We start from the raw sequence: 26,282 nt of genomic DNA on the forward strand, positions 1-26,282 counted from the left end.
ATTGAAGTGTGAAACATGAAGCGCGGTGGGAGCTCCCGGTGTGGCTCTGTGATGGTTCCATTGGTTTTTGATCCACGTTCCCGCCCCTTTCCTCCTGCTCCGCGCTGCGCCGCTCCTCACACCCGGCGCACCAGCGGGACAGTCCGGCTGCACCTCCCGCTCTCTCGGACCGCATGAGCTTCAAATACATTCTTAATGGAAAGATAATTATACCTGAGTCAAGCCTCTCTTAAACTTCAGTTTTCAGAGGTGAGTTTCCTTTTTGACGTATATCACTCTACATTGTTTCCTGCAGACAGAAAATAACGAGTCAGTCATACTCTGTGATGAGTGGATACTTTATCACACTTTAACTTTCAAAATATAGGATATAACGACGTTAACGTGCATTAAGAGTAAGGGCTGACTCTGTACATACTTGTTCGTGCATATTAAGGCTCCCAATGTATTTGCGCAATGTAAAATAATCTTCGTGTATATTTAACAGCAAGCATATTCTCTTTAAGCAAGTCTAAAGCAACATGCTCAGTGTCTGTAATGCTTTTGTCATGTTTGTATGCATCTTACAAGTTACTTTACACCTTGAAGGTGGAATAATTGATATAAAATAACTTCTTATTTAAGTTTGTTCATTTTTTATTCTCGATTGTTAATAATGAACAAAGTTTTCGTGTTAATGATCAAAAATACTGATAAATGTGTAAGTTAGTTTCAAGAATGAGCCCCCCCTGCTGAGCGGAAGAACATGGCAAACTTATTAGGTTTACAGTTTCAGATAACACCATTAAGACATGTGCAAATGTTGACAGAAACCTGTTATCAAGCCATGGTGTTAGTGCACTGACTGTGAACTGTGTGAAGGTTGGTTTTAGTGTTGTTAGACTTGTATTTAAGTGTTTGACATGGGTTTTAATTCGCTCCTTAACAAATTTATATGCAAAAGCAGCAGCAGTATAGGAGTACTGTTCACCACTGTAACCATGGTCAGAATAGACTCTGCCTGTGAGTCGCTTTTCATCACTCTGCCTTGTAATTAAAGCAGCTACATGACATAACCCATCAATTTCTACACATCACTGACATTACCGAGAAGGTCTCTGATTCAGTGGAACGTGACATGCTGAAGTTTAAGCTCGTGGCCTTGAGGTGTTTTAATTATGGAGACTAACAGGCAGCACAGTGCTGGACTCGTTACAAGTTGGGGGCAGCGGCCTTCTGACCCCTACAACCCGCCAGCAAGCCAGGAGGGAGGCCACCATGTGAAATACCACACACACACATACAAGCATGCACACTCACACGCACACTGATTGAAGAGCCTGTTGGCCTGCTACTGCGCGCCAATAAACAAACGTGCACAGTGGGGATCAATGAAAAGCCAGTCTGCTTCAGTGATAATAACACAAAATCCATACACAACATGCAGTGATGACCTCAGCTATGTTTGCTGTGGATCTGAACAGTGTGTGACTTTTTCAAGTTTAATTGGATCCATAGTTCTCCTTGTTTGTGTCCACAGAGTGGGTGTAGAGTATATTCTCACAAGCTTTGATATTGTCTTTGTTTACCTCCTGTGAGATTATTTGCACGTTACATGTGCTCTGTGCACCCCCTCATACGATTGACTGAGAGTACTTTTTAAAGCATCTGATTAAGTAAATAGAAACAGTGTTCCCTGTGGTTTCTCCTCTTTCTTTTACCTGAGTTCTACATTCCTTTAAGAGGTACCCTTTGTGACCTTTGGGTGTCATTGACGCAACCAACCAGGAAAGGGTCAGTAGCAGAGGTGTCAACTCTGAATCCAGTTGCTGTATTTGCTTTCACACCGCACGATTCCTTCGCTTTTTCTCCCCCCCCCCACCCATCCCACAGGGTTAAGTTAGGAAAGCTACTCCATAACAGTCTGTCTTTACCAAATGGTGAAACAACAAGAGGCCAACATTAGTTGATGGATCCTTCAATGCCAAGTGGTCCCTGCTGTCTGTGAAAAAAAACCGATTACTTGAAGTAGTTATCACAGTTAAATTATGTCCATTGAGCACATTTTCCAATTAGTAAGGTCAGATTTAATTTTGAAAGTGTGAATAAAAAAGACATTTTTGGCCAATTGAAAACAGGATTAGACAAACAGGATTAGACAAAGCCCTGATTGGCTGCTGTCCAACATTTGGCTGCATGTGAACCTTTTGAGATAATGATTCATGTGAACTATTGTAATTTTCCCCCTGCTTGGGGTCGTTTGAGCCTCTTCCTGTTTCTTCTGAAACTACCGGTATAAAACTAAATAGAGCTTACAATACCCTCTGCTGTCTGTGTAGGTAACAAGGAAAAAGACCACAAAATGAAAGAACTCATTCAATAATTATGTACAATGGTGTAACAAGAAAAAAAATTCAACTTAAGTTTCACCTTATTAAACTTTGGGAACCTGGCAGGCTGCCTACCATAAAACAGTGTGTTCAAATACAGAAAAATGACATGGACAAACATCAGCCACATGAAGACTAGACCGCCTTTATACTGTCTATTTATACACTGATGGCAGAGGGTGCTATGGTAAGGGACCATCAGCCTTAGTTGATTATCATTGAGAGCAATACAGGGTTCAGTGTCTTGCCCAAGGACACTTTGGCATGTGGCTGCTGGATCTTGGATCAAACTGCCAACCTTGTGATTGAGAGATCTACCACTAAGCCACAGCTGTCACTGGATTGTGCCTAATTTTAATAATATAACAAAACCAATAACAGTTGAGCAGTTTACATAAAAACCTTTGTCAACCCTGGCTTACATGCAGTTGAAGCAGAAGCCATTCATTACATTCCTGTCAAGATTTAAGTCAGATTCATTATTCTATTATAAATCTGTAGCACACCGTGGCCTCCTGTAAATTATCACCTGCAATATAGGCTAAAAAACACTAAGTCGCTACAATGATCACAACAGTCCAATGACTGGTCCACTTGGTAACGTTCATGCAAAACTTCAAAGAACTCTGTGAACTATAGCAGCTCATCTGTTGCTAGTATTGCTGCTACTAACAGTTAGCTTTCATATTATCACCAGTCACAATGTCTCTGTATTTAATGTCTTGTATAATTCAAGTAAAAGTAACAGATTTTCAACATTTTTTAGCACCAACTCAAACAAAAGAGCATCGTCTCAAACAAGTAGTACAGTGGTCTAAATGCTGGATGATATGTGTGTGTAAGATATGCTTATTTTTTTACTGCTTTAATTTTAATTGCTCATAACTTTTTAATAATTGTTACTTTATAGGCTCTTGTTTGCTTTATATATATATAATTTTGCACTGTCTACTTTGTTACTGTGACACTTGAATTTCCCCGTTGTGGGACGAGTAAAGGACTATCTTATCTTATCTTATCTTATCTTAGGTAAAGCTTTGACTTAAGATCAGAATCAATATTTCTTAATATTTGCAAGGCAAATGCAAGGGCACAAAAAGGAGAAGCGTAGCTTATTTTAGCATTAAGACTAGAAACACTGCAACAGTTGGACTCAAAATCACTCTACAAACACATTTTGGGAAATATTTCACCATACATTGCACAGCATCAGCTACATCTCACTTTTTAACCCACTCTACCTTGCCTCCCTGAATGTCCAGTTTGTGTGTTAAGCTAAATGCTGGCTGTGGTTTCTTATTTGCATAATCTTCTCTTCTGATTTCTTGTTTCAAACATATTTTCTTGTGATCGTGATATGATGTATGTATAAAGCTAAATATTTTGGAAATACTTGTACCTGCTGATGCTCTCTAGTGGACAACTTGATCACAGTGAAACTATTTAGAAATGAAGTCACACGTTTGTCTTTCTTTTTTCTTTTAATCTTATGTCTTAAGGCCAACATAAATAATGATACCAGTAACATTGCTGAAACATCAGGCATTCATGTTTTAGTCATCTTCAGTCTGATACAGGTGGCTGACGATTGTAAGACATCCATGATAAAACTTTCATATGGCAACTATAAAACAAGGAGAGAGGGTCTGTGCGTGAGTGCCAGCAGAAGAAAGTAAGAGGAAAAGACAGAACGCTTATGTTGGATAGCAGAAGAGTTATAAACTGAAAGAGTAGAGCAACAAAGAGAACAAATTGAGACTGCCAGTCGCAGCAGATCAAGGAGACAGAGGCCAAAGAGAGTATGGATATTTGTTAAAGCATGAAATGTTTTCTCGGCTGAGGAGGAAGTGTAGCCGTGTTTTGTTTGGATTTATTCTGAGCATGGACGGTGAAAATAGGAACGTAATTGAAAGTCAAAGGGTTAGCCCAAAAAATGCGGCCTTATCTTGTATGTTTGTTCACCTGGTTAGTGAGGTTAGTGAGTGAAGGACATGAGGAGAGAGACAGGAGGAGTGAGGGGGGTGGGGAACACCAAAGTCCAGCGCTTATTTTACTCAAGGTAAACTGTAGCAGAGTAAACATTTCTGAGTTAAAGTCATCAAAAGTAGAGATTAATGGGTGCGTATGTGCCTGTGTGGTCCAACAGCTGTTACAGTCCATAAAGACTCTCAAAGAGAAGCAAAGAAAGGACATGAAAGGGGGAGAAAAGAAAGCAATAGAGGAAACAAACAGGGACAAAAATAGAGACAAAAAAGAGGGGAAAAGGGGGGAACAGCGGACGAGAGGAATAAACAAAGAGAGAAAGAAACAGTGTTAAGAGAGGGAGAAGAAAGAAAGGGAAGAAAGAAGGAATGAGAGGGAAGTAATCGAGGGTAGCAAAAAGAGGAGAAATTGAGGAAGAACATCAGACCAAAACATGGTTGCAATCAGCGGTGAGGTCGAGAAGAAGGATGTTTGATGGTCGTAATTGAGAGAAAGACTCCGCCGACTGATGCTCTGCTCAGGAATGCATTCGTACCCACACACACACAACACACACGGCTCCTATTAGACTGTGGTTGCATTGGTTTATATCCAGCAAAGCCACCTCAAGCAAATACTGTACATAGTGACATGGAAATATTTTATTCGGCCTGTCTGAGATGTATGACTGCACTGAAATCCCCTGAAGGCCGAGTTGCCGGGGGAAAGCATTTCTGAGCTTGAGCAGAAAGACTAACTTAGCATGAGTTTGAATGCAAAAATTCCCCAAATGTATCCACGGAAAGAGCTTTCAATCAGCATTGGTTAGTTTGACCTGTAGACTTCAGGTTGTACAATTGAACAGTTTTCCTAAAGTTGTCTGTCCAATTGTAGAGATCTCTGCTCAGTGTTGTACAGCATCAAAACAAAGCTAACTATCAATATCTGACACAAAGCGCAGGGCTCCTGTCATTGGACTGATGTCCTTTGCTAATTTGTCATAACAAAGAAAAATAATCTGAAAAGAAAAGCTGTCAAAGTCACAAATGACAGATAAGGCAAGTGTCAACAGTTAAAAGGCTTTAAAGGACAAAGGCAGGGCAAGGCCAGGTCATTGATTTAACACTGAGACAGTTCAGAGTGCTCCAAAAATGCAACAGAAAATTACATCCGAATAACATGAGACCCAGACTCGGACTCCACAGCTTACATTTGTTTTGTAGTGCTTTTAGCTAAATGCTAATGTCATCATGCTAACATGCTCACAACAACAATGTCAGATGTTTAACAGGTCATTCAGGTGTAGCTTGTTAGCAGGCTAACATTTACTAATTAGTATGTCCTCAAGAAGGCCAATATGTAGGTTGTTAGTTTTAAAGAGGAACAGTTAAGGGTTCAGAAAAAAATGTGTGGGTAGGGCTGTCATGATATGTAAATTTAAGCTTGTGATTATTTTACCTAAAAAACAAAGGTAACAATATTATCTGGGTATTTAGAAAACTTAAAAAAAAAAAAAAAGTTGACTTAAATCCCTGGCTCTCTCTCTCTAGCTGATTAGACATCACCTGACAAACCACCAGGAGGAAAAAATACTGTCAGTGTTATGATAACTTAGCTTTAACAATTCAACAATAATCTAATGTTACCCCAAGGCTTACAAACCAATTTACTCCTTCTATCTTGATGCAATCTGCAGGATAGGAGGTGAAGGTGGGTGAACAGGTTGGTGGTGTTACCCCCTTTTGCGGTCACTGTTGTTCTCATTCCTGCAGACTAACAACACAAACACCCTGACTTCTTATAAAATCCAAAGATTTTCCAAACTGGCTGGAGTGCCTCGCTTTCATCTGTCATCTGTTTCTTTGTCTTCCCTCCATTTTATGGCAGGTGCCAACCAGCCTAAAGAACCATTACTGCCCCCTACTATGAACCAATCAGTTACACAATATTAACTTGTAACTATTTTTGGTACAAAAACAATATTTAATTGTTTTAAACATTATCGCCAATACTGGTACAGTATGTCAGCCATAATGAGTTCATTGGCATATCAAAATAGCTGTACACATTTCATTGAAACCTGTAGTGAAGTCCAAAACTGTGTTTTGTGATTGAGAGGTGATGTTATCTCTCTATCTGATACAGGTTACTTTTCTCCATCACTTTCCTGATCTGACCTTTACTCCTTCTCCTCATACTTCTCATCAACTACCTTTTTGTTACCAATTCTGCCCCAATTCTCCCCTTTTGCTCTTTTTTGTTAAAATCAAACTATGTTTTTTTTTCATCCCTGACTCCTTCCATTACCAACCATTTCCTTGCTGCCCTGCCCTGCCTAACTCAAATAGATTCTTTGGCTCCCTTAAGCCAAAATGAAACAATTTCTTCCCTTACAGGAATCAGAAACGGAAAAGAAGCTGACCAGGGTGGTAGCAGCCAAGCTTTGCCCAAAAAGAGGCGTCCTACTGGGGGCAACAGGGGAGATGAAGGATTAGAAGATAATCCAGTGTACGTCCAAGTCCCTCCTGTTGAGAGGTCCCCCTTATTCTTGATATCCCACTTTATGCAGGGAGGCTGCTTCAGGGATTATGGTGTTACACTTACTGCCGTTAAACTCTAGTTTCATTTAGTCTTTGTGGTTCTGTTCGAGCCATTTATTGTATGCCTAAGGGTGCTGGCTGCTGTATTTGTGTAACTCAAAAACGGAGGAGCATGTGCAGAGAGGGATCACAGAGACAAGAGAAGGAGAGTTCAGTGGGACAGAAGCATATGTGCAGATAAAATGGGCTTTGCCCAGAGGGTCTAGATACATAAGAGGGTTCAGGGGGGCGACCCCCTGAAAGCTGTGGTCAAGGGTCTTTGCCTGTAATCCAGGCAAAGACAAAACACCAGAGCTTTCCGTAAGCACACAGCAAGAGTAATTAACGGCCCCATGTGTATTCCTGTAATACTTTAAGTTAGCAGTTAGACTAAGGTTTTTATCGTTAGTTTAACAAGGCTGACCTTTTCACTTATTGGAGACTGCGTATTGCACGGTGTCTGTGTCTGCAACCATTGGGGTGTAATCAGAGAGTCTGTCTGTCGCTTCAGCACAGTTCATGGAACATGCACATGGTCCCTGCAGGCAAACACTATTGGATTCAACATCACACCTCAGTATAGTGGTCCCTGGTGTCCCTGTACGAGCCTTGATATGGCTCTGTTCGGTGCTGGTATGTGGCGTGTTTCCTCCCTCCCCGCTCCCAGATGCCCCTCTTAAAACTTCAGCCAGGGGAAGTGGAGTAAAGGGGCCAGGGACTGCGGTCAGCAGCAAATTAGAAGGGCCTGCCTTGGACCTGACGCATACCCGACTCTTGAACCATAGCAGGTCATTAATGAAGGCAGACGGGACCGTGTATGCGTGGGAGGCCAGTCAACGTTTAGCTGCTGCAGTGGAAAGCTTTTAAAGATATCCAGAGGTCCTTGACAGGGCTGCCATATGCTATCAAAATATTTAAGAATTGGATATCCATTACTCTGCTGGCAAAGAACAACATGTGAGAAAAGACCCATTTTTTATCAGCCTCATTACAGACTTACAGAGTTAGTGAGGCCCCAAAACTGATAAAAGGCAGTCAAAGTCAGCCTGCACCAAAATATAATTGAAAAGCACTAAGTTAAGAAATAAAATGAAATTTGGGGTGCTCGTTTAGCTCAGTGGTTAGACCCTGTGCCCATGAGCAGAGGTTGTCCCTCACGGCTGTCATGGGTACGAGTGCAACCCTCAACATTTGCTGTATTGGCTCCCATTCTATCCTTGTTGTAGTTCCTGTCACTCTCTGCTGTCTCATCAATTAAGGCATAAAACAGACAAAAAAATATCTATCATAATAATTTGTCAGAATAAATGTGAGGTTACAAATATTTAATTTAAACCACAATTAGATTGAAAAAAATATATAGATAAAAATCTAAGATATTATAATGGACACTGCAATGTCTTGTGTAAGGATGCTAACTCACCTTAGCATTCCTGTGTAAATGTTAGCTAGCTGACCAGAATGCTTTAGCTACAGATACAAGTGTTTATAGTCAGGATACAGTGGTATGAAGTACATGGCTGATTAATGGAATCTGCAAAAAATTTAGCATCAGTTTGGTAGTTACCCAAAAGTTGTTTATCGCTCACCAAGTGTATAGCTTCCACTTCAGCTAGCTAGCCACTCTGTCTTTTTGAAGGATGTTCCAAAAAGACTAATTTTCAAGTCGTTTAAACAGAAATTCAAATTCAGACGAACCAGCTAATCTGAAAGTCCTCCTTGCAGGTTGACTGTTCTGGTATTGCATTGCTCATTTGAATGTATATTTGTGTACCAGTTTAACCAGACATATCTTTCATACAACTTTATCTCCATTTTGTAGATCAAAATGCAGCCAAAGCACGCTGCGCTACATGATGCCATTGGCTATCTGTACTTATTTACACCAAGGTAGTAGAGCACTATAGCATTTTGGCAGTAGACATTAACGGGCACTACAGTAAAAGGTTAGGTTTTGAAAGTAGAATTGTTGCATGAGATGAAAAAGGAACAGATATCTGACTTTTGCTTGGTCTAGGAATTAAGAGGAAGCTGAAAAATAAATCAGGCCACACTTTAAAAGTAACTCAAAGCTTTATAATTCCTTCATAATTAATTTTAGAAATACTTTTAATAGTAACTTTAATTGACTGTTAAATTAGTCTGATAACCCTTAACTGCCTTTCCCTGGTGACAGGGATCTGTTTAGGAGCATCCTAGCAGTTCAGCGAGGTAGCAGCAGTGTTTCTTATCAGGAAATTTTCAGTATCTCTTCCTATCTGTCTGAGAATACTTTGCCTGTTTGTAAACAAAGCTAAGCCTGTTGAAGGAAGGCTGCTGTTCGGCTTTATAAGTATGATAAGTCTTTTCAGTGAAATGTCAAATGAACTTTATGTAACCTTCAAGCTAGACAAAGCACGACAAAATGGAAGCAGGAATTCCCTGAAAGTCCACCCATTTCAAGGACAAGAAGCAGACTTTGGCTTGTTGCACAGAGGAGTGACTGTGGTCTAAATTTAGATGGTTCCAGACCAGCGGACCTTTGGAACGCGGAATCCTGAAAACCTGCGGACAGATATATCTGTCCAAAATGCACTGAGGTTATTTTACAACTACGCACAGAGTTGTTTAGAATAAGAAAGCACAGTGGTCTCAACACAGAATCTCAACTTTCACTAAAAAAGCTGAAAATGTCATGCATTTCTGTCAGCATCCTTCAAAATAAAATACATCCCTGTCTGCTTTTTAAGAGAGATGTTTTTCTCCCTGTTTTCGCTCTCCATAGATGGTTCCATGGTGCGACCGCAGAAGTATTTGCAGCTGGATTCAAACCTATTTCTGAGCTGATGTCGACAAAGCCAAAGCCAAAGGCAAGCAGGGGAAACCAGGCGACCTGACCACAATCCAACCGTCCCAGCTGCTTCCAGGAACACAACTGCGCAGTGTTCTCCTCAATTTATGTCTGTTTAATTCAGCCAGCTATGCATAACAACACGCTACCAAGAGTGGGACAAAGTTTGGCCTGCACTTGATAAACAGAGATAATAATCCGGTGAAGTATTTGGCGCTGCAGACCTGGAGTTTTACTTTTCAGCTTTAGGAATAACACGCTTGAAGATCTCGAAATAACCATTTACAACTTTTTCAAGGCCCACACTTTGAACTGCTGACCTGTCCATGATTTCGGCGATAATCATAGAGGAGAAAAGTTGAACTTCAGTAGTATAAAGGCAGGTCTAGACATTGTTACAGATACATTTGCAAGAAATACTGAGCCATTTTGTCTCTGGGGACCATGAATCTTCAGGAGAAGCTTTCAGGCCTTAAAGGTCTCGTCACACACTCCCATGGCAAGCGACGCCATAAAGGTGACCTCACATTGGAAATGATCAGCCCTCCTCTGGGTGACTTCCGACACACCATGCATGTAGGCCGTGGAGGCGATGTCTTTGGTGACACATCTTTTCTTAGCAATCATGGCGGCACAGGCAATGGGAACAACGCGGAAACAGATTCTTTGTCCTCCCCTGACAACAAGATTGGAGCCTTCTTCTCCAGAACGCTCCGTCACATTAGGAGGGGCTCTGACAACAGACCAACAGTAGGACCAAAAGATCTGTCGCCACCGCCGCCTGCCATTTCTCCAATCATCAAGAATGCTGTGTCCCTCCCCAGACTGGATGTGGATATGCCTAATGGATGTCCCACCTCCAAAGTGCTCTTCCCCAGTTCTCAGAGCACACCAGAGGAGATGAAAAGTAAATATGGTGAGTAAGGCAATCTTAAAGCTGATACAATCACTGTTTTTACTTAAACAATAGATCAAACCCCTGGTAAAAGGGTAGCTCATGGTGACAAACCTACAGAAAATTATCAGCAGACTATTCCTTAATTTCACAGATAGCTTCCTAGCGTCTTTAAGCCACCATTTTTAACCTTATGGTTACTTATAAGAACCTCATTTCCAGATACAGCAGGCTGCTATACTAAGTGCAGTAGTCCTAATAAGGCAACCATATAATTCCCACTAAGCACTAAATAACAGACTCAGTTAGAGAACGGAGAGCAAACTTAGTGAAGCATTTTGGTGGTGGAGACCAAAAACTGAGCTAAAAATAGAGCAAGTATTACTTTGCCAGGTATCCAAAGATTGTTGATGCCGTGTCTAAGTAGTTAAAAACCAGTTTATATGGTTTGAAGTCAACCAACCTGATTGTTTGTACTAGTGTTAGGGCCTGGACTTTCATCCATTGTGGGTCAATAGAGAGCACAGGACCAGCTGCTCATGTAATACACACTAGCAGTGTTTTGGTTTGCTAAAATAAATCATATGTTATCTTCTCTATCATTTAAAAATATCTTAACATGATATCATGTCATCTTTTGTTTTGCCCAGTCATTCAAAGGATTAAGAAAATTACCCAGTTGAATCCTCAAATTACCCCTGAGATTAAGGGAAGATGTTTCCATCCAATGAAATGGTTCTGTTGCTACATGAAGTGCAGATGAGGTCAAGAGAGTACAGAGAAGTGGAGCCATCTGTAGAGCTGCAGTGAAATTTACCCATTTCTTCTACCCAGCAATCTTCAACAGATTGGCCTCAGATGTCGACTGTATGTGAATCACCTTGGCTCATAATCAGCAGAGCTCCTGCTGATAAAACACAGAGATCCAGACAGACTGGGCAACAAGCTGTCCGTCTGAGAGGCTGTTTGAATGGACACATTAACACCTAACACGTGCCTCCTTCCATTCAATCTCCCATATATGTGTGTACGTTTGTGCGCTTATGATCAGAAGTCAAAGACAAACTTTCTCTTTGGGAGATGGAGAGGTTGAGCCTAGCATAGCATAAACGATGACAACAGGGAAACAGCTAGCCTGGCTCTGTTCTCCTTAAATCACATGTGACAGTTTTACACTTAGTTTATATGTATTTTAACAAATTAAAATACCCTTTAATGGAAGTGCTAGCTAACTTTTCCCCCTTGTTTCCAGTCTTTATGCAAGGATAAGCTAACTCATTTTGGCTCCAGACTAAATTTGAACATGAAATCATGGTCATATAAAGTGTCGGACTGTTTTTTTCAAAAGGATCTTTTTTAAAAATGTAAATGTTGTAACCTTTTGGTTACCTTTAAAATCCCAGTTTTATCAACATGCATTGTATTGCAGATATTCAAATTCAATTCAAAGACTCAATATTCAAATCACACATGCTCATCACATGCTTACTTTTTTCATGAATAATAGGACTACTTCATTTACTTTCAATTATTCATGATGAAATGCAGATAGGAGTTAATAGGAAATCAAACACTTTGTTTAGTATAAAAAAAACCCTTACTCTCAGGCCAACACAGAGAGACGCTGTTGTACTGTAACTTAGGGTGTTGAAGGCAGCAGTGTGTAAGTGCAGATGCAGAGGTCAGATGATTCACTGTCTACAGAGCAGAAGGACTCAGCACTTTAAAGCTGGGATTTGTGTGCCTGTCATTATTACACAGGGTGCTATCAGAAGGGTTCTAACTGCCCCCTGTTGGATTTATATTATAAACCATCTAAAGAGTGTGATAATAATGAAAATAAGACATTTATAGAAATATGGTTTATAACTTTACATTACATTACCAGTTTTACAAAAATATGTGAGAGATAACGTTGATAAATCATTGTAATATTGCAACTTCAGAGATTGTTTTCAACTGGACTCTAGTCCACCTCTCCTTTTGTTTGCCTTCTTCCTTCAGTCAGACACTTAGTCTTCTTTAATATCTAAAGCTGATTCAGTGTTGACAGTTTAGTTTCTCTCTGGTATTTGTTTTTCTTCATATACACTTACATTAAATATATTTTGGGAGGCAGATCATAGGCCAGCCAGGGGCTGATCCAGGAGTGGCCAGGGGTAGCAACAGCCCCCTTGAGTTATGATTAGTCAATGTTATTTATTCATGTGTGAACACATACTTCATACCATCCCTTCAGATCCCGCTAGTGTCAAGAGATTTGCCAAAAGATAATCGTCTCCTTGAGAGTGAAATGGCACAGTTTGGAAAAGTTCAGTTCAAGAAAAAAACAAAGTGAATTTTCTGTAATGACATGTGTCATGTATCTGCTCTTTAGGTCTGGAGTCTGGTTTCGTCACTCTGCCTCGTCTCTCTCGCTCTGAGCGTCAGCAGCCTTCCATCTCCCTCCCCACCTCCTGCTCCCCCAACATCCACCGCGGCTCTCTGACCGACCCCTCTGACGCTATCTTATCCACCTGCTCCGCCTCCATTTTGACCTGTGACACTAAACCCACCACAGCCTACTCTGACTCCCTCCCCTCCCTCACCTCCTTGGACACTTTCACCTTTGACCTCGGCCCTTCCCTCATGAGCGAGGTGTTCAGTCTGATCGACAGTCACCTGGAGGATCCTGGGCACACCTGGGATGTGGAGGAGGCAGGGTCGGCGTGCGGGCTGACCAATGAGGGATCAGAAATGGACTCAGCTACTATTTCATACGTGGATTCACTGCTGCGGGAGGACTGTGGGCTGAGTAAGAGCCCGCATGAGGCCCAGTGGGAAGAGGAAGAGGAGGGCAGTGTGATGGAGGAGAACAATGTTGGGCTTTCTGGTGAAGTTCCTGATGTGGTAATGGTATCTCCTGAACGAGTGAAGTTGGGGATGAGAATGGAGAGTGAGCGCTTCCAGAGTGCTACTGATGTGCTTGCACGCCACTATGGCCTCAGACCCTCAAAGGGACAGAGCAGGATGGCGGTTGCAGATTCAGAGATGATGATCATCGGTCAGCCCAAGAGGAATATCTCTTACAACTACATGGACGACGAGGATGAAATCAAAGTCTGAGATGAGCAAGTAAAGAGGTTCAAACTTTCTGAGTCTTTTTTTGGTCAACGAGGCTGGCTTCCTTGGCAGCGTCCTCTATATCTGATCTTTCACTTTTATACAGCCATGCTTCAAGGTTTGACAGTTTCAATGGAAAACTGTTGCTGAATGTATCTTAAAGAAGTTTAGAGACTTATTAGGAGAACGCTTCCTCTGGAAGACTCTGACTTATAAATGACTGAAACAAAAAGGAGGCAAGGAAAGTGAGGATGTGCCGGGGAATGTGATTAAGTCTGTCTCAAAGAAAACACCATCATTACTCAAAGCAGAAACAACAGATCCTGTCAGTCACTTTAAACTGAACACGCTTCCTCACATGAAAAAGATTCTTGCTGCAAGTTCTGATTACTTATGAAAGGAAAACATGTCATCTTGATTTCAGACTTCACTGCAGTCTTTGTGAACGCTTCACTCAGGAATACACTACCAAGTAACAAAAGGGAAAGAACATAAGACACCTGTTATCTCAGGCCTCTTTAGATAAAACAGAAACATGTAAACATCTGTTATTAAACTTCATGGATTGAGAGAATCTGACAAGTAATGCCTGTTTTTGCGAGCTTCAAGGAAGGACTGAATCTCATATTTGCTCATTTGATCCTGCAGACCCCCTTTATAAATACTCTGTGCACCTTTATGATAATGAAGTCTGACTCCTGTATTATTTTTATAGAAGATTTGTCATTTATTTGATCTTTTATACATGAAGATATTAACTGACCTCCTTTTAATATGCTTATGTGCTTTATGTACTAGTATGAGCACCTGCAGTACAATTCTCATCCTAATGCTGCAGTCAATACCAATGATACACTATGATGAAACTGACAATAAAGATATTTTAGCTGGGTCGAATAATGATTTATTTGCATAGCTTTCGGGTTTGGTTTAAAGGAAAAGTCCACCCAAATATACCATCATGTGAGCCTGACAGGTGGTGGTAGTTTTCAGTTATTATTAGAATCTATGGTACCTGATGTGAATTCCCCATGAAAGCTGCCTCCTGCTTTGTGACAAGCTTTTTCTGGGTGGTATATCACTCAAAAACTGAAGTTCCAAGGTCTCACAAACATATTATTCTACAGACACAGAAAATGTAACATCAAACACACTACACTGTTTTGGATGGCTGGAAAAATACACATGGGTTGCTTTTCTTCTTTTTATTCCAGATAAACTTTATTTTTAGCACTGCCTTTAATTCTGGAAATCTCTATGCATTAGTTAATGAAGAATAAATAAATGACTGGTTATAAAAACATTGGTAAGACTATAAAATTGGCTAAGCTGCGATTGTAATTCAAAATGAGGTGTGAAAGTTATCAAACAGCAGGTTTTGACAACACTGATCAAGGCTAACGTGCCCATTGTTGCAAACAAGGCAACAAAAATTTTCATGTACAAAGAACATCTCACATGTCATCAGTAAAGCAGTGATGTGCTGCCCTCTCTTGTTGAATATTTCCATCACGTCTAACTTTTGGTGAGCATCACTAAGAGCTTTGCTTGGTTGAATCTGAAGCCACACGACAGTGATGCCTTAGGTAAATATGTACACCATGAATGAACGGTGCATACAGTGTGTCATACTTCTCACTGTGCTATGGAAGGAATCTCTTTTGCCTGTGATGGAGGAGGAAGAGGTGGAGGGCAGTTAGGAGCTCTGAGTCCAGGCTTTTTTGGAGGAGGCTTTCTCACGCTTGCGGAATGACCCCTGGGCGCTGGTGTTGGCTGGGTCCTCGACTCTGTTGCGGCTGGGGCTGTTGCGGGGGGTGTAGGTGCTTGAAACTTTGGGGGCGCTGAGGGTTTTGGTTTGGAGAACTGAACTGTCAGCTGCTCGTTAGGATTGAGAGGTTTGTTCACGTTGAAAGATCTCTTTGCTGTAGGAGGACAGAAAGAAGACACTGAGATTACGAGGATAATATAATAGCAAGAAAAGGGTTTTAATGCAGGACAGTCATAAACAACACATGTTATCTTTATTACTGTGGAGAAATATAGGTGTCATGTACTACTGATGCTGTCAGTGTAATTGTTATATATTGAATTAATTTAAGTAAAAGTGTCTTAGCACAAGTGAGGTTACAAAGATTTGAAAATATTAAACATAACATAAATCTTTATTATACAACTCAAAAACACTCAGCTATAACGCTAAAGGTTCACTGCTGCAGCCAGCTTGGCTTAGTATGCTCATTAGCTTATGCTAACTAACAGCTAATAACTCAGAGCATTTACTTTGTAAGTAACTGACCGTTTTTAATGTTAACCCTGTTCGTTTCTCTGGAACAGCAATAATGGTCCTGGGTCAATTTGACCCGGGGCATATTAAATTATCCAAGTGTCAGAACCCCCAAAAATCCCAATACAATGTACATTGGAAAGCCCTAAATATAAATACAACACTTTTACATGACATAGATTTTTGTTCATTTTATTTTACATTTTGATTTTTTTTTTTTTTATGAAGCGATGTTGCTAAATTACCAACAACACCTCTTCTGTTACATGCTGCCCAGATTTTCATGCTGCATTTAGCTGGTTTGGAAGGCATATATTGCCTAAAATAGACTTTAAAAAGGGTCAATTTGACCCGCAACATAACAAGAGGGTTAAGTTTTGTATAATTTTAGCATATATATATCATGTTATTGTGGTAGGGGGACAGAAGTCTGTATTTAACAAAGTAAACTTGGCCACTACGAAGACAACCAATGTTTTATTAATTACTGTTCTAAAGCCTGGGGCCCTACTTTTCACAGGTTTTTGAGGAGCCTCTTTGAATGAGAGTGATGTGTTCTACACCACTCCTGTTTTTGACAGGTAGTTGTGGTAACAGCTTGCATACCACAATGTAGCCACACCCTTTAGCTACACTTTTTTGGGGCTATAATTTATTTAATTTGTATCTTGCTGTGTCAAAAAAGACTAAACTAGAGTTGTACATTTTATTATATCTTTTAATTATGTAGGCACAGAATTTTATTAGTAAACACAATTGATTTGACTTTTGAGCCTGTGTTTAAATTTCTATTTCCTGTATAAAACAGTAGTCGATATTAATTTGCAGTGCATGCTAACCACAGGACTTCACTTAGATCCTTTATCTTTACAGCTTATCCTGTTTGGAGTTGCTCTACACCCTGGACAGGTCACCAGTCCATCACAGGGCTAGCAAACAGACACACAAGCATTCATGCACAAGACCTCACACCTATTCACTCAATTAAACTGGTAAGTATGTCTTTTGGATTTTGGGAGAAAGAGTTCCTGGAGAGAACCCATGCATGCACAGGGAGAACATGTACACTCCACACAGAAAGGCTTCCAGCCAGGGATTTGAACCAACAACCTTCTTGTTTTGAGGCAATAGCACTAAACCACCATGAAGCCCTCACTTACCCCAGTGGTTCACAAAATGTGCATTATTAATATTCCAGTGTAGGTAAGTTATCCATGTGAAGACAACACCACTTTGATACTTTCAGATTCAAGGAACAAGGCCTAATGTGTCAGACAGGCTGCTGCTAAAGAGAGCTTTGCTCAGAGATATTCATATTAAGTTTGAAAATCTAAATATCATTGATCAATTCTGTGAAGCAGAAATTCAGATGAAAATGCAATTATGATATCAAATAGTGTGACGTGAATCAGCTCTGTAGTCAGGTGATTGTATCATAATGAGGAGACATATAAGGGTAAGTGTTTTAGAGCAGCAGTTACAACAACAGAGATGACGCACGACCACAGAAGCTGATATTTTGGTCAGTGGACAGACTTCCTGTTTCCTGTGTACTTCCTGGTTGTTACAACAAGAGCAGTGGATTTATTTTCTCACTGTCAGCTTGACCGAGCAAAACACTGCTTGGACCTTGTGAGAGGAAACAGCTAGAAGTAAAGAATCTGGATGGGACGTCTTTACACAATAGATATAGACGTTTAAATGATGAGATGTGCTTGTTCAATTTGACCAAAATCAACAGTAAATGATAGAGGAAAATACGTCAGGCCACTTAAAGGAACACTACAAATATTTTACACAGGAAGTCTGGTTAAAGTGTAGTGTGGAGTACTGCTTAGCCTGTAAAAATAATGATTAATACCATATCCTGTGGCAGTGAAAGGAGCTCTAAGAAAATCTGACAATAACACAGATGATGTCATTAGGCTTATGACAGTTTGGCTTTGGGCATTTCACAGAAAGCATTTTGTGAACTTGAGTTGTTGATACATTTAAAAAGATGTGTACATTTATTAGGCAAGCAGTCAAAGCTTTAATGATTTGCTTTGTGGGAAATGTAGGCCCCCTTTTTTGGGCGCTTGACCTGCATTAGGAACTAGAAAGTAATTTAGCATCTGATGCTTAAATTTTGACCATTCTTGTGAAATATATCACTTGTGAGTTCCCAAAATAAAGTAATGCAGTGAGTGCTCTGCAGCAATGCTGACATGTCTTGTGTAACTGAACAAGTCATTGTCTAAACTATGAGACGCAGATGACTTTGACTTACGTTTATACGGTGAGCTGACCTTCACCAATGCTTTGGGGGAGTCGGGAGGTGCCTCCAAAATTGGCTCCAGCGGGCTTTGATCTGAGCTCTGCCGCTGTGTGGGACTCCGGACAAGACCGGTGCTTGGTGATGTTCCTGTAGCCTTGGAAAGATTGCCTGTGGAGCTACAGGCAGGAGGAGTGTTGGAGGAAGCAATGGGATTGGTAACAAGTGAGGATGAGCTGCCGGGTGTTGTGCTTGTATTGTTTGGTGTTGGTGTCTCTACTGCAGGGCTGGCCCAGGTGGTGGTGCCACTGCGACTTATGGAGCCAGATTTCACCAAAAAGAAACTGCCGCTGTCCTGGGAGGCCGAGCTGATGGAAAGAAATAGTTTTGTTAATATACTGAAATAAGGGTAAAAAATTTATGATTTTATGCAGTAAATTTATTATTGTTTTGTAGTTAGTCCAGCCATGATTTAAAGCTGCACTGTGATTTGAGTGAGTGATACCTGTTTGACTTTGAGAGAGCGAGGTGATATGAGGAGCAGGAGGATGCTGTCGATGATGTGGAGGAGAGGGATCTGCTCAGTCTCTCCTTTTCTGTGAACAGAGACTGAGCACCAGGAGTCGGCAGGGTCACATCTGGTACATCTGGGAGTTCTGGTATCTCAAAGGATACAGCTTACCATAAAATAAAACAATGAAATCAAACACATTAGTACCACACCAACAGAAAGAATTGAACATGCTGTGTATACATTATTCAATTTCCTGTGAAGCGGGTGCAGTGACTTTCAGTTCATCTAAAATAGAGTTATCTAGGTTAGCAGTTTCAAGAGTGGGTGCAGCAGCCCACAGCGGTGCCTGAAGTGTGAAGACGTGGTGCAGCATGATTTATTTTTCATTGTTCAGTTACAGATTTCATCATTTTTCACTACAATACAAAATGAAGCAACATCAACAGTAACTGCATTTTATGAAGTTAAAGTCAATGTTGTTATGCGATGTAAAAAAGATATTTAAAATAAATGACTGCTTTAAAAAATGTGTTTTATATTCAGTTACGATCTAGCTTAAATAAGAAAAGCTCACAAATGCCTACATTCATAGAATTTTTGGTAACAGTGTATAACACAGAACCAAATTAAATGGTGTTAATGCAGAATTTGAACACTTTCTTGAGAAATTGATAATTATTAAAATACTGAATGCTGGTCTCTAACTAAGAGGGTACATGAGTTTTTATATACCTTCAAGGAAGAGGCTGGAGCTGTACTGAATCAGAGGCTCAATGACCGTCACCACCTGGACCGAAGAAGCTGACGCCATGTCAAACAGAGCAACTTCTCTGGAGAGGCAGAGAGGTGGAGAAGGACAACATGTGGTGCAGATGAGGCTGTTAGATTACTCACAGAATGAAACAACAAAAGAGTGTTACTACAGGAAAACACAAGGATGAAAACAGTGGTCAACTTGGCAAGAGAAAAGTATGTTCATGAAGTTTCGTATATGCAAATGTAGCTTAAATGTAATGCAACTCGTCAGTGTTTTGTTTTAGTTCTATCAGCAGGTCTGGTTGATGATAAATGCCACTAAAGCACATCCCTTCATATTAGGACACTTAAAGAGAGACAGTATGCAGCCTGGGGATCATCTGTTTAGAGCATGGTAGCAGAACACACAGGGTAAAGACATGAAGGTTCTTCTGGTCACTACTCACCCTTCACATTGTGGCCACAGCAGGTTTGGCCCCAGGACGATGGCAATGTTACTGGGTGTCATCTTGTTTACAGCCTGATGCTCAGACAGCAGAGACAGGAATTGCACCAGATACCTGATTGGGAGAAAGAGGGATGAAAGAAATAGACCTTCTATGAAGTAAGTCAGAGCATGTGATGAAACTGACTGAACATTATCTAAAAGCTTGTGGTCCAGAGGTTAAACAGTGCTGCAGTAAACGCATGAAGAGCTGTAGGTTCACGGGATGATGGGTACATGATGTATTGTTTACATGTGGTCACTGAGTTGTCTTATTGTGATTATTCTCATGTTTTTACAATTTAAAAAAAACTTTCCAATAGACTAAAGAAGCGTCCTTTACCATACAAGCAGCTCTGAGAGGTTACACTCTGGAACAGCACTGCTTTCTGTTCAATGCTGAAGTCAGGTTGCTAACACATGCTTTTAAACACCAATGTGCTAGCACTAGCTTGCGAACACCAGAGAAGGCTAGCTTGCTAACCTCTGTTACTCTCTGTGACAATGCTAACATGCCACTGTTCATTCAGTAATGATGTTAACCATGTTCACTTTTCTATTTTAGAGAGTTAGCATGCTAACATTTGCTAATAAAAGTAGCACCAAACACAGTTTACTAAATGTTGCTGGTGCAACCAAAGAAGCAGTGGTATTTTTCAGCAGGGGTTCATAAATGTGGGAAACTGTTTAGACAAAAAGTTGTGCCAGTCAACATCATAACGTTGCTATTCATAAAAGATATTATGTCTAAAAACTAATTTCAGTTTTGATCTAAAGGTGTCTTTCGTGTGGCAGATTTGTTCTACAATGTTTTGGTTCCCAGTAAGGGTGGGCAGATCGATCCCACAATATCGATACTACAGATACTATGCCTCGTTTTTGAAGATCGATTCTAGCGTCAATAGGATCGATACCAGTTTCAGTTTCTCTCTTCTAGGTTTTATCCATTGTCATCAAAGAGTAGGGCTGTCTGTGCAAACAACGTTCCATTCTCTTGAACACACTTAGTGCATGCACTCTTTGCTTCTCCACTGCTGCTGTTCTGTGTGCTCAAACAACGACCAAACGCATCGCACACCCACATCTTTTGGAGCTATTTTACAGCTGTCACTGAAAATGTAGTGAACTGCAACGTGAGTATGACGCTACAGTGGTAACACCACCAATTTGTTAAAACATATAGAAATCCACGTCAAAGAGAACTCTGAGCTTCAAGAGAAAAGAAGGGAGGAGGAGGGAAATGCTTCAGGCAGATAATTTGTTGTTTGCCTTTAAAAACTGTCTTGTGCTTTAACATGCATGTAATATATCAAAGTACATAAGATACTTTTAATAATAGAAAGTATCGGTATCGGTATCGATATCGACGATTCTGGCCCTGTATTACTTGGTATCGAATCGAAACCAAAATTTGTGGTAGTGCACACCCCTAGTTCCCAGAGACCTAAAAACTAGAAACCAAAAAGACCTTTGACAATGATTATGCATAATGAATACACACCTGAGGTTGTTGTAGTTTTCAGGTGGTAGTTTCTTCAGTAGTACTTTGAACTGCTCCAGCTTCTCTGTCAGGTCTTTTTCTCTATCAAGAAAGAAACCAAGTTCAAGACACAGACTTAAAACTATCATAAAACGAATAGATGCTATGGAGAAATGTACTCACCCCGCAGCTTTAAACCAGTCATTGTAGAGTTCAAATGTCATTAAAGGTTCAGGTAGTTCTCGCAGGTAACACTTCAGCGCTCCTGTAATACCACATTCAGAGACAACTGGTCAAAATTGCACCTTAAAAAGCTGTCAATGTGGGCGTTTTGGCGTTACAATCCATAATACTGCATTGATATTGACTTTTTCCTCACTGTTGCTTTATGTAGCTCATAAACACTTTTATAAGACTGTTCTAAAAGTTAACTAGCACACAGGAAACTGCATTTTATATTAGGTGACGTTGCAGTAGGGGTTGTATTTACAGAAAAGTTAACAAAAGGAAAACAGGAAGTTAAAATGAGGTGTGAAAGTCATGTTGACTGGACAGGGAAGAAGCAACCAATAGTGCCCACATCGGAAAATCACCAAGAGGAAATCCCTACCAGCAACAGCATGAGGGTCCATGCTGAACTCGCTGTGGTCGACATTTTCTTGATCCAAACAAGTTTTCAGCCTCTTCACCACTGAGGCTGCTGCTGCCAGACGAAACAAGCCCTGAGGGACGAGAAGGAAGAGGGAAGGGAACGAGGATGGAGAGATAGTGAGATTTAGTTGGACTGCTGAGGATGAAAGCAGGACTGCTTTCAAAATCTGTCATGTTGAATTTCAGCCGACATTAAGAACAGGTCTGGATCGCTTTAGGTCATGGCAAGTTTAAAAGACCACTGACACCAAAACCACAGCAGAGCTTGTCAAAAACACTTAGTAGTCCCTTATTCTTTAAAGGAGTACAGCTGATGCACAATTTTTTTTTGAATGAATTCATGGAATCTGCACCATCGTTACATTTAGAAAGTTAAGATGTCCCAACCCTAAAACTGCATATCAGACGAGCCAAGATAAGCCAAAGACTGTATCTAGTTTCGTTTTCACAGCTGATGGAGAGATTGTGATAACATTATGTACAGACTTTGTAGGTATCCATTTTGAAGTCTGCAACACTTTGGATTAAGACTATCTGCAAAAGAAATGGTGTTCTTATGACCCTATGCTGAAAATTCTCATTAGCATGAATTAACTAGTGTTAGCATCAATGTTGTGAGGAACGTTAATGTAACTCCATCACTATTTTCGGTAACTAGTCATGGAAGTAGTTACTTTTCTAAGGAGCCCCCTTGGTGCCAGATCAAGAAGAAAAAGGATCCATGTGCCTTCCGTGTGCACGGTTTACAAATCTCTGAAGACACTTTATAATCCGCATAATCTCTAGCTCAGTGAACACACACACAATGGCTAATGATCATTCAGGCATGATTTTTCTGTCTTGGAAATACCTTCACTGTTTTTCCCTTCTTGAGGTAAAGGACAAGAATATAGTGGTGAGTTGTAGTCTATGTTCAAGAAGGAAAACTTTGTCCTCTGTCAAGACCAGTAATTTTAATCTCACAAAGCACCAAACAACACACTGTTGTCACTGAGACTTCGTCCATGGTTTATACAGCTTATGTACCCACGTTAGCAGTTTTTTCTTCTCAAGTTACAAGGTAGGTGTCACTGCAAATGTAATGATGATATTCAAGACATTTCACAAGAATGGCACGGTGTGTATCTTCATTTAAAGTGACTGTTTATATGTGGTTAAAGATATAGGTGAAGGTTAAAGATAAGTAAACAGTATTAGATTGCACATTTAAAAATGCTGTATGCTTGGATGTTGCATCCCTCAGTCCTACCTCCTCTCTCATGCCTGTTCTTAGCAGCATGTGAATACACTCCTGGATTGGTGTAGCAATTTCTCTATCACTTTTTGACAGATGAGACAGCAGAGGTTCCCCGTAGACCTTCTGATTTGAGAGGCTCAGCGATGACCCTGCAGAACCAGAGACGTTTACAGAGGGAATAAGAGCACATGTAGAAATGTTACAGTGCAGCTAAGAAATGCACATACTGGTGTAAAACAACTTCACCTGTCTGACTGTGACTTTCTTTGAGCTCGCTGATATTTTTATCCAGGAACTGAAAGGAAACATTGTGGTACTCTGCCTGCAGCTCAAGAAGCTAAGGACAAAAAAAGGGAAGTCAGTTTGAAAGAATAGTCTGCAAAGACAACGGTTTTATTAATATTTTGATCAAGATAAAGCTTTGAGGAGTGTAACTCACACGAATGAAGTAGTTAGCGTAGTTCTCCTCTTTAGTTGCAAAGTGATACAGATCTGCAGAGTACTGGTCCTGCAGAGACAGAGAGACAGAAGAAAGACAGAGTCATACTAATTGCACAGAGGGGGCGCAGGTTTGATGCCTTGCTCCCCAACACTGCATCAATGATGGATGCATGCTGCAGAGAGCTGGAAAGATGTTACCTTGATGCTTTCCAACTTCCTCCAAGCTTCTTCCACTTCCTCCCTGAGTCCATCCTGCTTCGCCCCAGGACCCGTGCTGGCTTGACTCCTACACACAGAAAACAGTGTAAACTGTGTACATGTGCTGTGACAGAGATAGCCCTAACTGGGCTTGTAACTTACCTGGTTTTTGCGTTGTTCCAATCCATCGTAAGCTTCCCAAACTGCTTCTTGTTCTTGAGAATTTCTGGTAAATCATCCTGGAAAGTAAACAAAAAGATTCGTACAAGGTCTGAGTGGACACAGTGGTACTTTTTATGTTGTTAGAGATCAAATCTGGCATTATATTTTGGCAGATTTTCTCCTAAACATGTGTTAGTGGTGTTTTTTAAACCGAAATCTCCTCCTGCCTACTTATGACACTTAAATATACAGTATTTCACTTATTTGGACCCTTTGCCATGAAAAAAAGGACAGAGAGAAGAAAAAAAAGGCTGTTTTGGAAGCATGCAGGTAATCATTGTATCTGACACCTACCCCACATCAGTGGTTTCAGGCATAAGAATAATTGAAGTCAGTCTTTATCCTAAAAGTACAGTGTGTAGTATTTAGCGGCATGTGGCAGAACAGAGTTGGTGGAAATGAAATGCACTGGTTGGAAAAAGAAGAAGAATGTGCTAAACAATTTGTATTAACAGAGCTTTTGGTTGTGAAAACTTGACAAATGGGGGATCATACTTTTTGTCCCCGCAGGCTACTGTCAGATCTGCAGCTTCATCAACGAGGGGGTGAGCAAGTGGCGTTTACGCTGGAATCTTACTGCTAGATATTGCCAAATATTTCTACACACTGTACCTTTAATGGTCTAGTTTGCTTTTATGGATCATAAAGACACATCAACCTTTTTGTTAGTCTGTTTCATTAGCAGCTAAAAACTAAAGAGAAACTCAATGTGTAGTGCTCCAAGTGCAACAAGTCAAAGTATTTCTCTGTATTTTGCTCTTTTTTTCATTCAGATACAGCCGGTTGTTAAGCATTAATTACAGCTCTAAACATGGATATCAGCAGCACATGACACAAAGCTATACTCTTCTTGATGAATATATACTGAGGATGGAAAAGTAACACCCGACACAAGACAATCTATTAATATACAAGTGAGAGACATAGCAACTTTGTTGTCTGACACATCATTAGAAAGCAGTTGTTGATGTTTAGCATGTGTAGTGGGTGGACTATGTTCTGGTCTTGTTCATAGACTGTATAAATATGGACAGCACAGCAGCTTCCCTAAAGTGATGACAAAACTTTGGTGACAGGCTGCATTATAGGTCATAAAGGGCCCGCCCCCCTCCCTTACAGCAGATGGAACGAGCAAACTAAAAACTTAAAATTCAATTTTTTCTCAAAAAGGTTTTCTTAGAAAGTTCTTATCATCCTGATTTATATGCAAGTGTTCTTTTTTCAAAGAAGTTTAGTTTTAGTTAGTAATTTAATGCTAATAAGGGGATATGATGTCATGATTGAAAGCTCTGTTGACAAATGTGGGCTTTAGCGTTTTTTACCTGATTTGAGAGTAGAGGAGGAACAGTGAGAGAAAATGTAACAAACACAAACACAGGAGTCTTTGAACTCGGTGAGTGTCTGCTTCAAATCAACCCAAGAATCTGTTCTGCTGTGACCTGTACCCACCTGATGAGTCTTTGACGTTAACAGGTGATTTAAATGTGTGTTTTGGTTCTCAGCGTCCTTCAAGTTGGTATTTTGGCTTTACTTTTGTACAATAGATGATGACCGAGGTGTGTCATCCATATAAACACAGTCAATGGACTTGTTATTCTGTCTAACTATTGTACATGAGCCAGCTTCCTGCTTACTGGATTTGTATCTGGACTCCATATTAAGTATATCAAGTTCACCATCATGCTGTTTGAGAGCCATCCTCACCTCACTGAGCTTGTTGAGGGGCTCCAGGACTGCCTTCTCCACTTTCATCTCAAAGTCTGCAAGCATGCTTGCTAGCATCTTCTCCATGAAACAACACATCTCCAACACTCTCCTGCCACAAACGCACACACACACAAACACACACACGCACACACACACACACAAACACACAAAGAGTCTGGTTAACACCTCCTAAACTGAACAATCACAGCATGGAGAGCAACTAGAACAAACCATCAATAAAACTGGCCTCTCAGAACAATAAAGAACATTTACAGAATTCCAGTTTCGATTTGTAGACAGTGAGTAGATCCTCTTTC

The 26,282-nt window shown here is 40.5% G+C and overlaps 2 protein-coding genes across 4 annotated transcripts in view; one reads left to right on the top strand and one right to left on the bottom strand.

Annotated features, from left to right (window-relative positions):
* cdc42ep1a (CDC42 effector protein (Rho GTPase binding) 1a) lies at nt 1-14,640 on the top strand. 2 transcript variants are annotated; one of them, XM_034707356.1, is made up of 3 exons: nt 1-249; nt 9,675-10,656; nt 13,013-14,640. In XM_034707356.1, exons 2-3 carry the CDS (start codon nt 10,185-10,187, stop codon nt 13,738-13,740), a joined length of 1,200 nt encoding a protein of 399 aa, XP_034563247.1. In that variant the 5' UTR covers nt 1-249; nt 9,675-10,184; the 3' UTR covers nt 13,741-14,640. The 2 variants fall into 2 exon arrangements, with proteins under 2 accessions (XP_034563247.1, XP_034563248.1); XM_034707357.1 differs by lacking the exon at nt 1-249 and adding an exon at nt 6,744-6,839.
* The window catches only part of sh3bp1 (SH3-domain binding protein 1), a 20,163-nt gene continuing 8,321 nt past the window's right edge, over nt 14,441-26,282 (bottom strand). For both annotated transcript variants that reach the window (XM_034707354.1, XM_034707355.1), the window contains 14 exons: nt 25,963-26,074; nt 24,199-24,275; nt 24,037-24,124; nt 23,837-23,905; nt 23,644-23,734; nt 23,410-23,546; nt 22,120-22,231; nt 21,693-21,774; nt 21,531-21,611; nt 19,992-20,105; nt 19,522-19,619; nt 18,781-18,952; nt 18,291-18,643; nt 14,441-15,659 (listed from right to left, as the gene is read on the bottom strand). In XM_034707354.1, coding sequence (XP_034563245.1) covers nt 15,373-15,659; nt 18,291-18,643; nt 18,781-18,952; nt 19,522-19,619; nt 19,992-20,105; nt 21,531-21,611; nt 21,693-21,774; nt 22,120-22,231; nt 23,410-23,546; nt 23,644-23,734; nt 23,837-23,905; nt 24,037-24,124; nt 24,199-24,275; nt 25,963-26,074 — 1,873 coding nt within the window. In that variant the 3' untranslated portion in view covers nt 14,441-15,372. The remainder of the gene's footprint in view (nt 15,660-18,290; nt 18,644-18,780; nt 18,953-19,521; nt 19,620-19,991; nt 20,106-21,530; nt 21,612-21,692; nt 21,775-22,119; nt 22,232-23,409; nt 23,547-23,643; nt 23,735-23,836; nt 23,906-24,036; nt 24,125-24,198; nt 24,276-25,962; nt 26,075-26,282) is intronic.

The sequence above is a fragment of the Notolabrus celidotus genome, chromosome 18 (genome assembly GCF_009762535.1).
Source record: "Notolabrus celidotus isolate fNotCel1 chromosome 18, fNotCel1.pri, whole genome shotgun sequence".
Taxonomy (NCBI): domain Eukaryota; kingdom Metazoa; phylum Chordata; class Actinopteri; order Labriformes; family Labridae; genus Notolabrus; species Notolabrus celidotus.

Coding starts and splice junctions, on each gene's coding strand:
- cdc42ep1a (XM_034707356.1), top strand. CDS start 10,185: ATGAATCTTCAGGAGAAGCTTTCAGGCCTTAAAGGTCTCGTCACACAC. Junction 10,657..13,012: donor GGAGATGAAAAGTAAATATG/GTGAGTAAGGCA, acceptor TCTGCTCTTTAG/GTCTGGAGTCTGGTTTCGTC.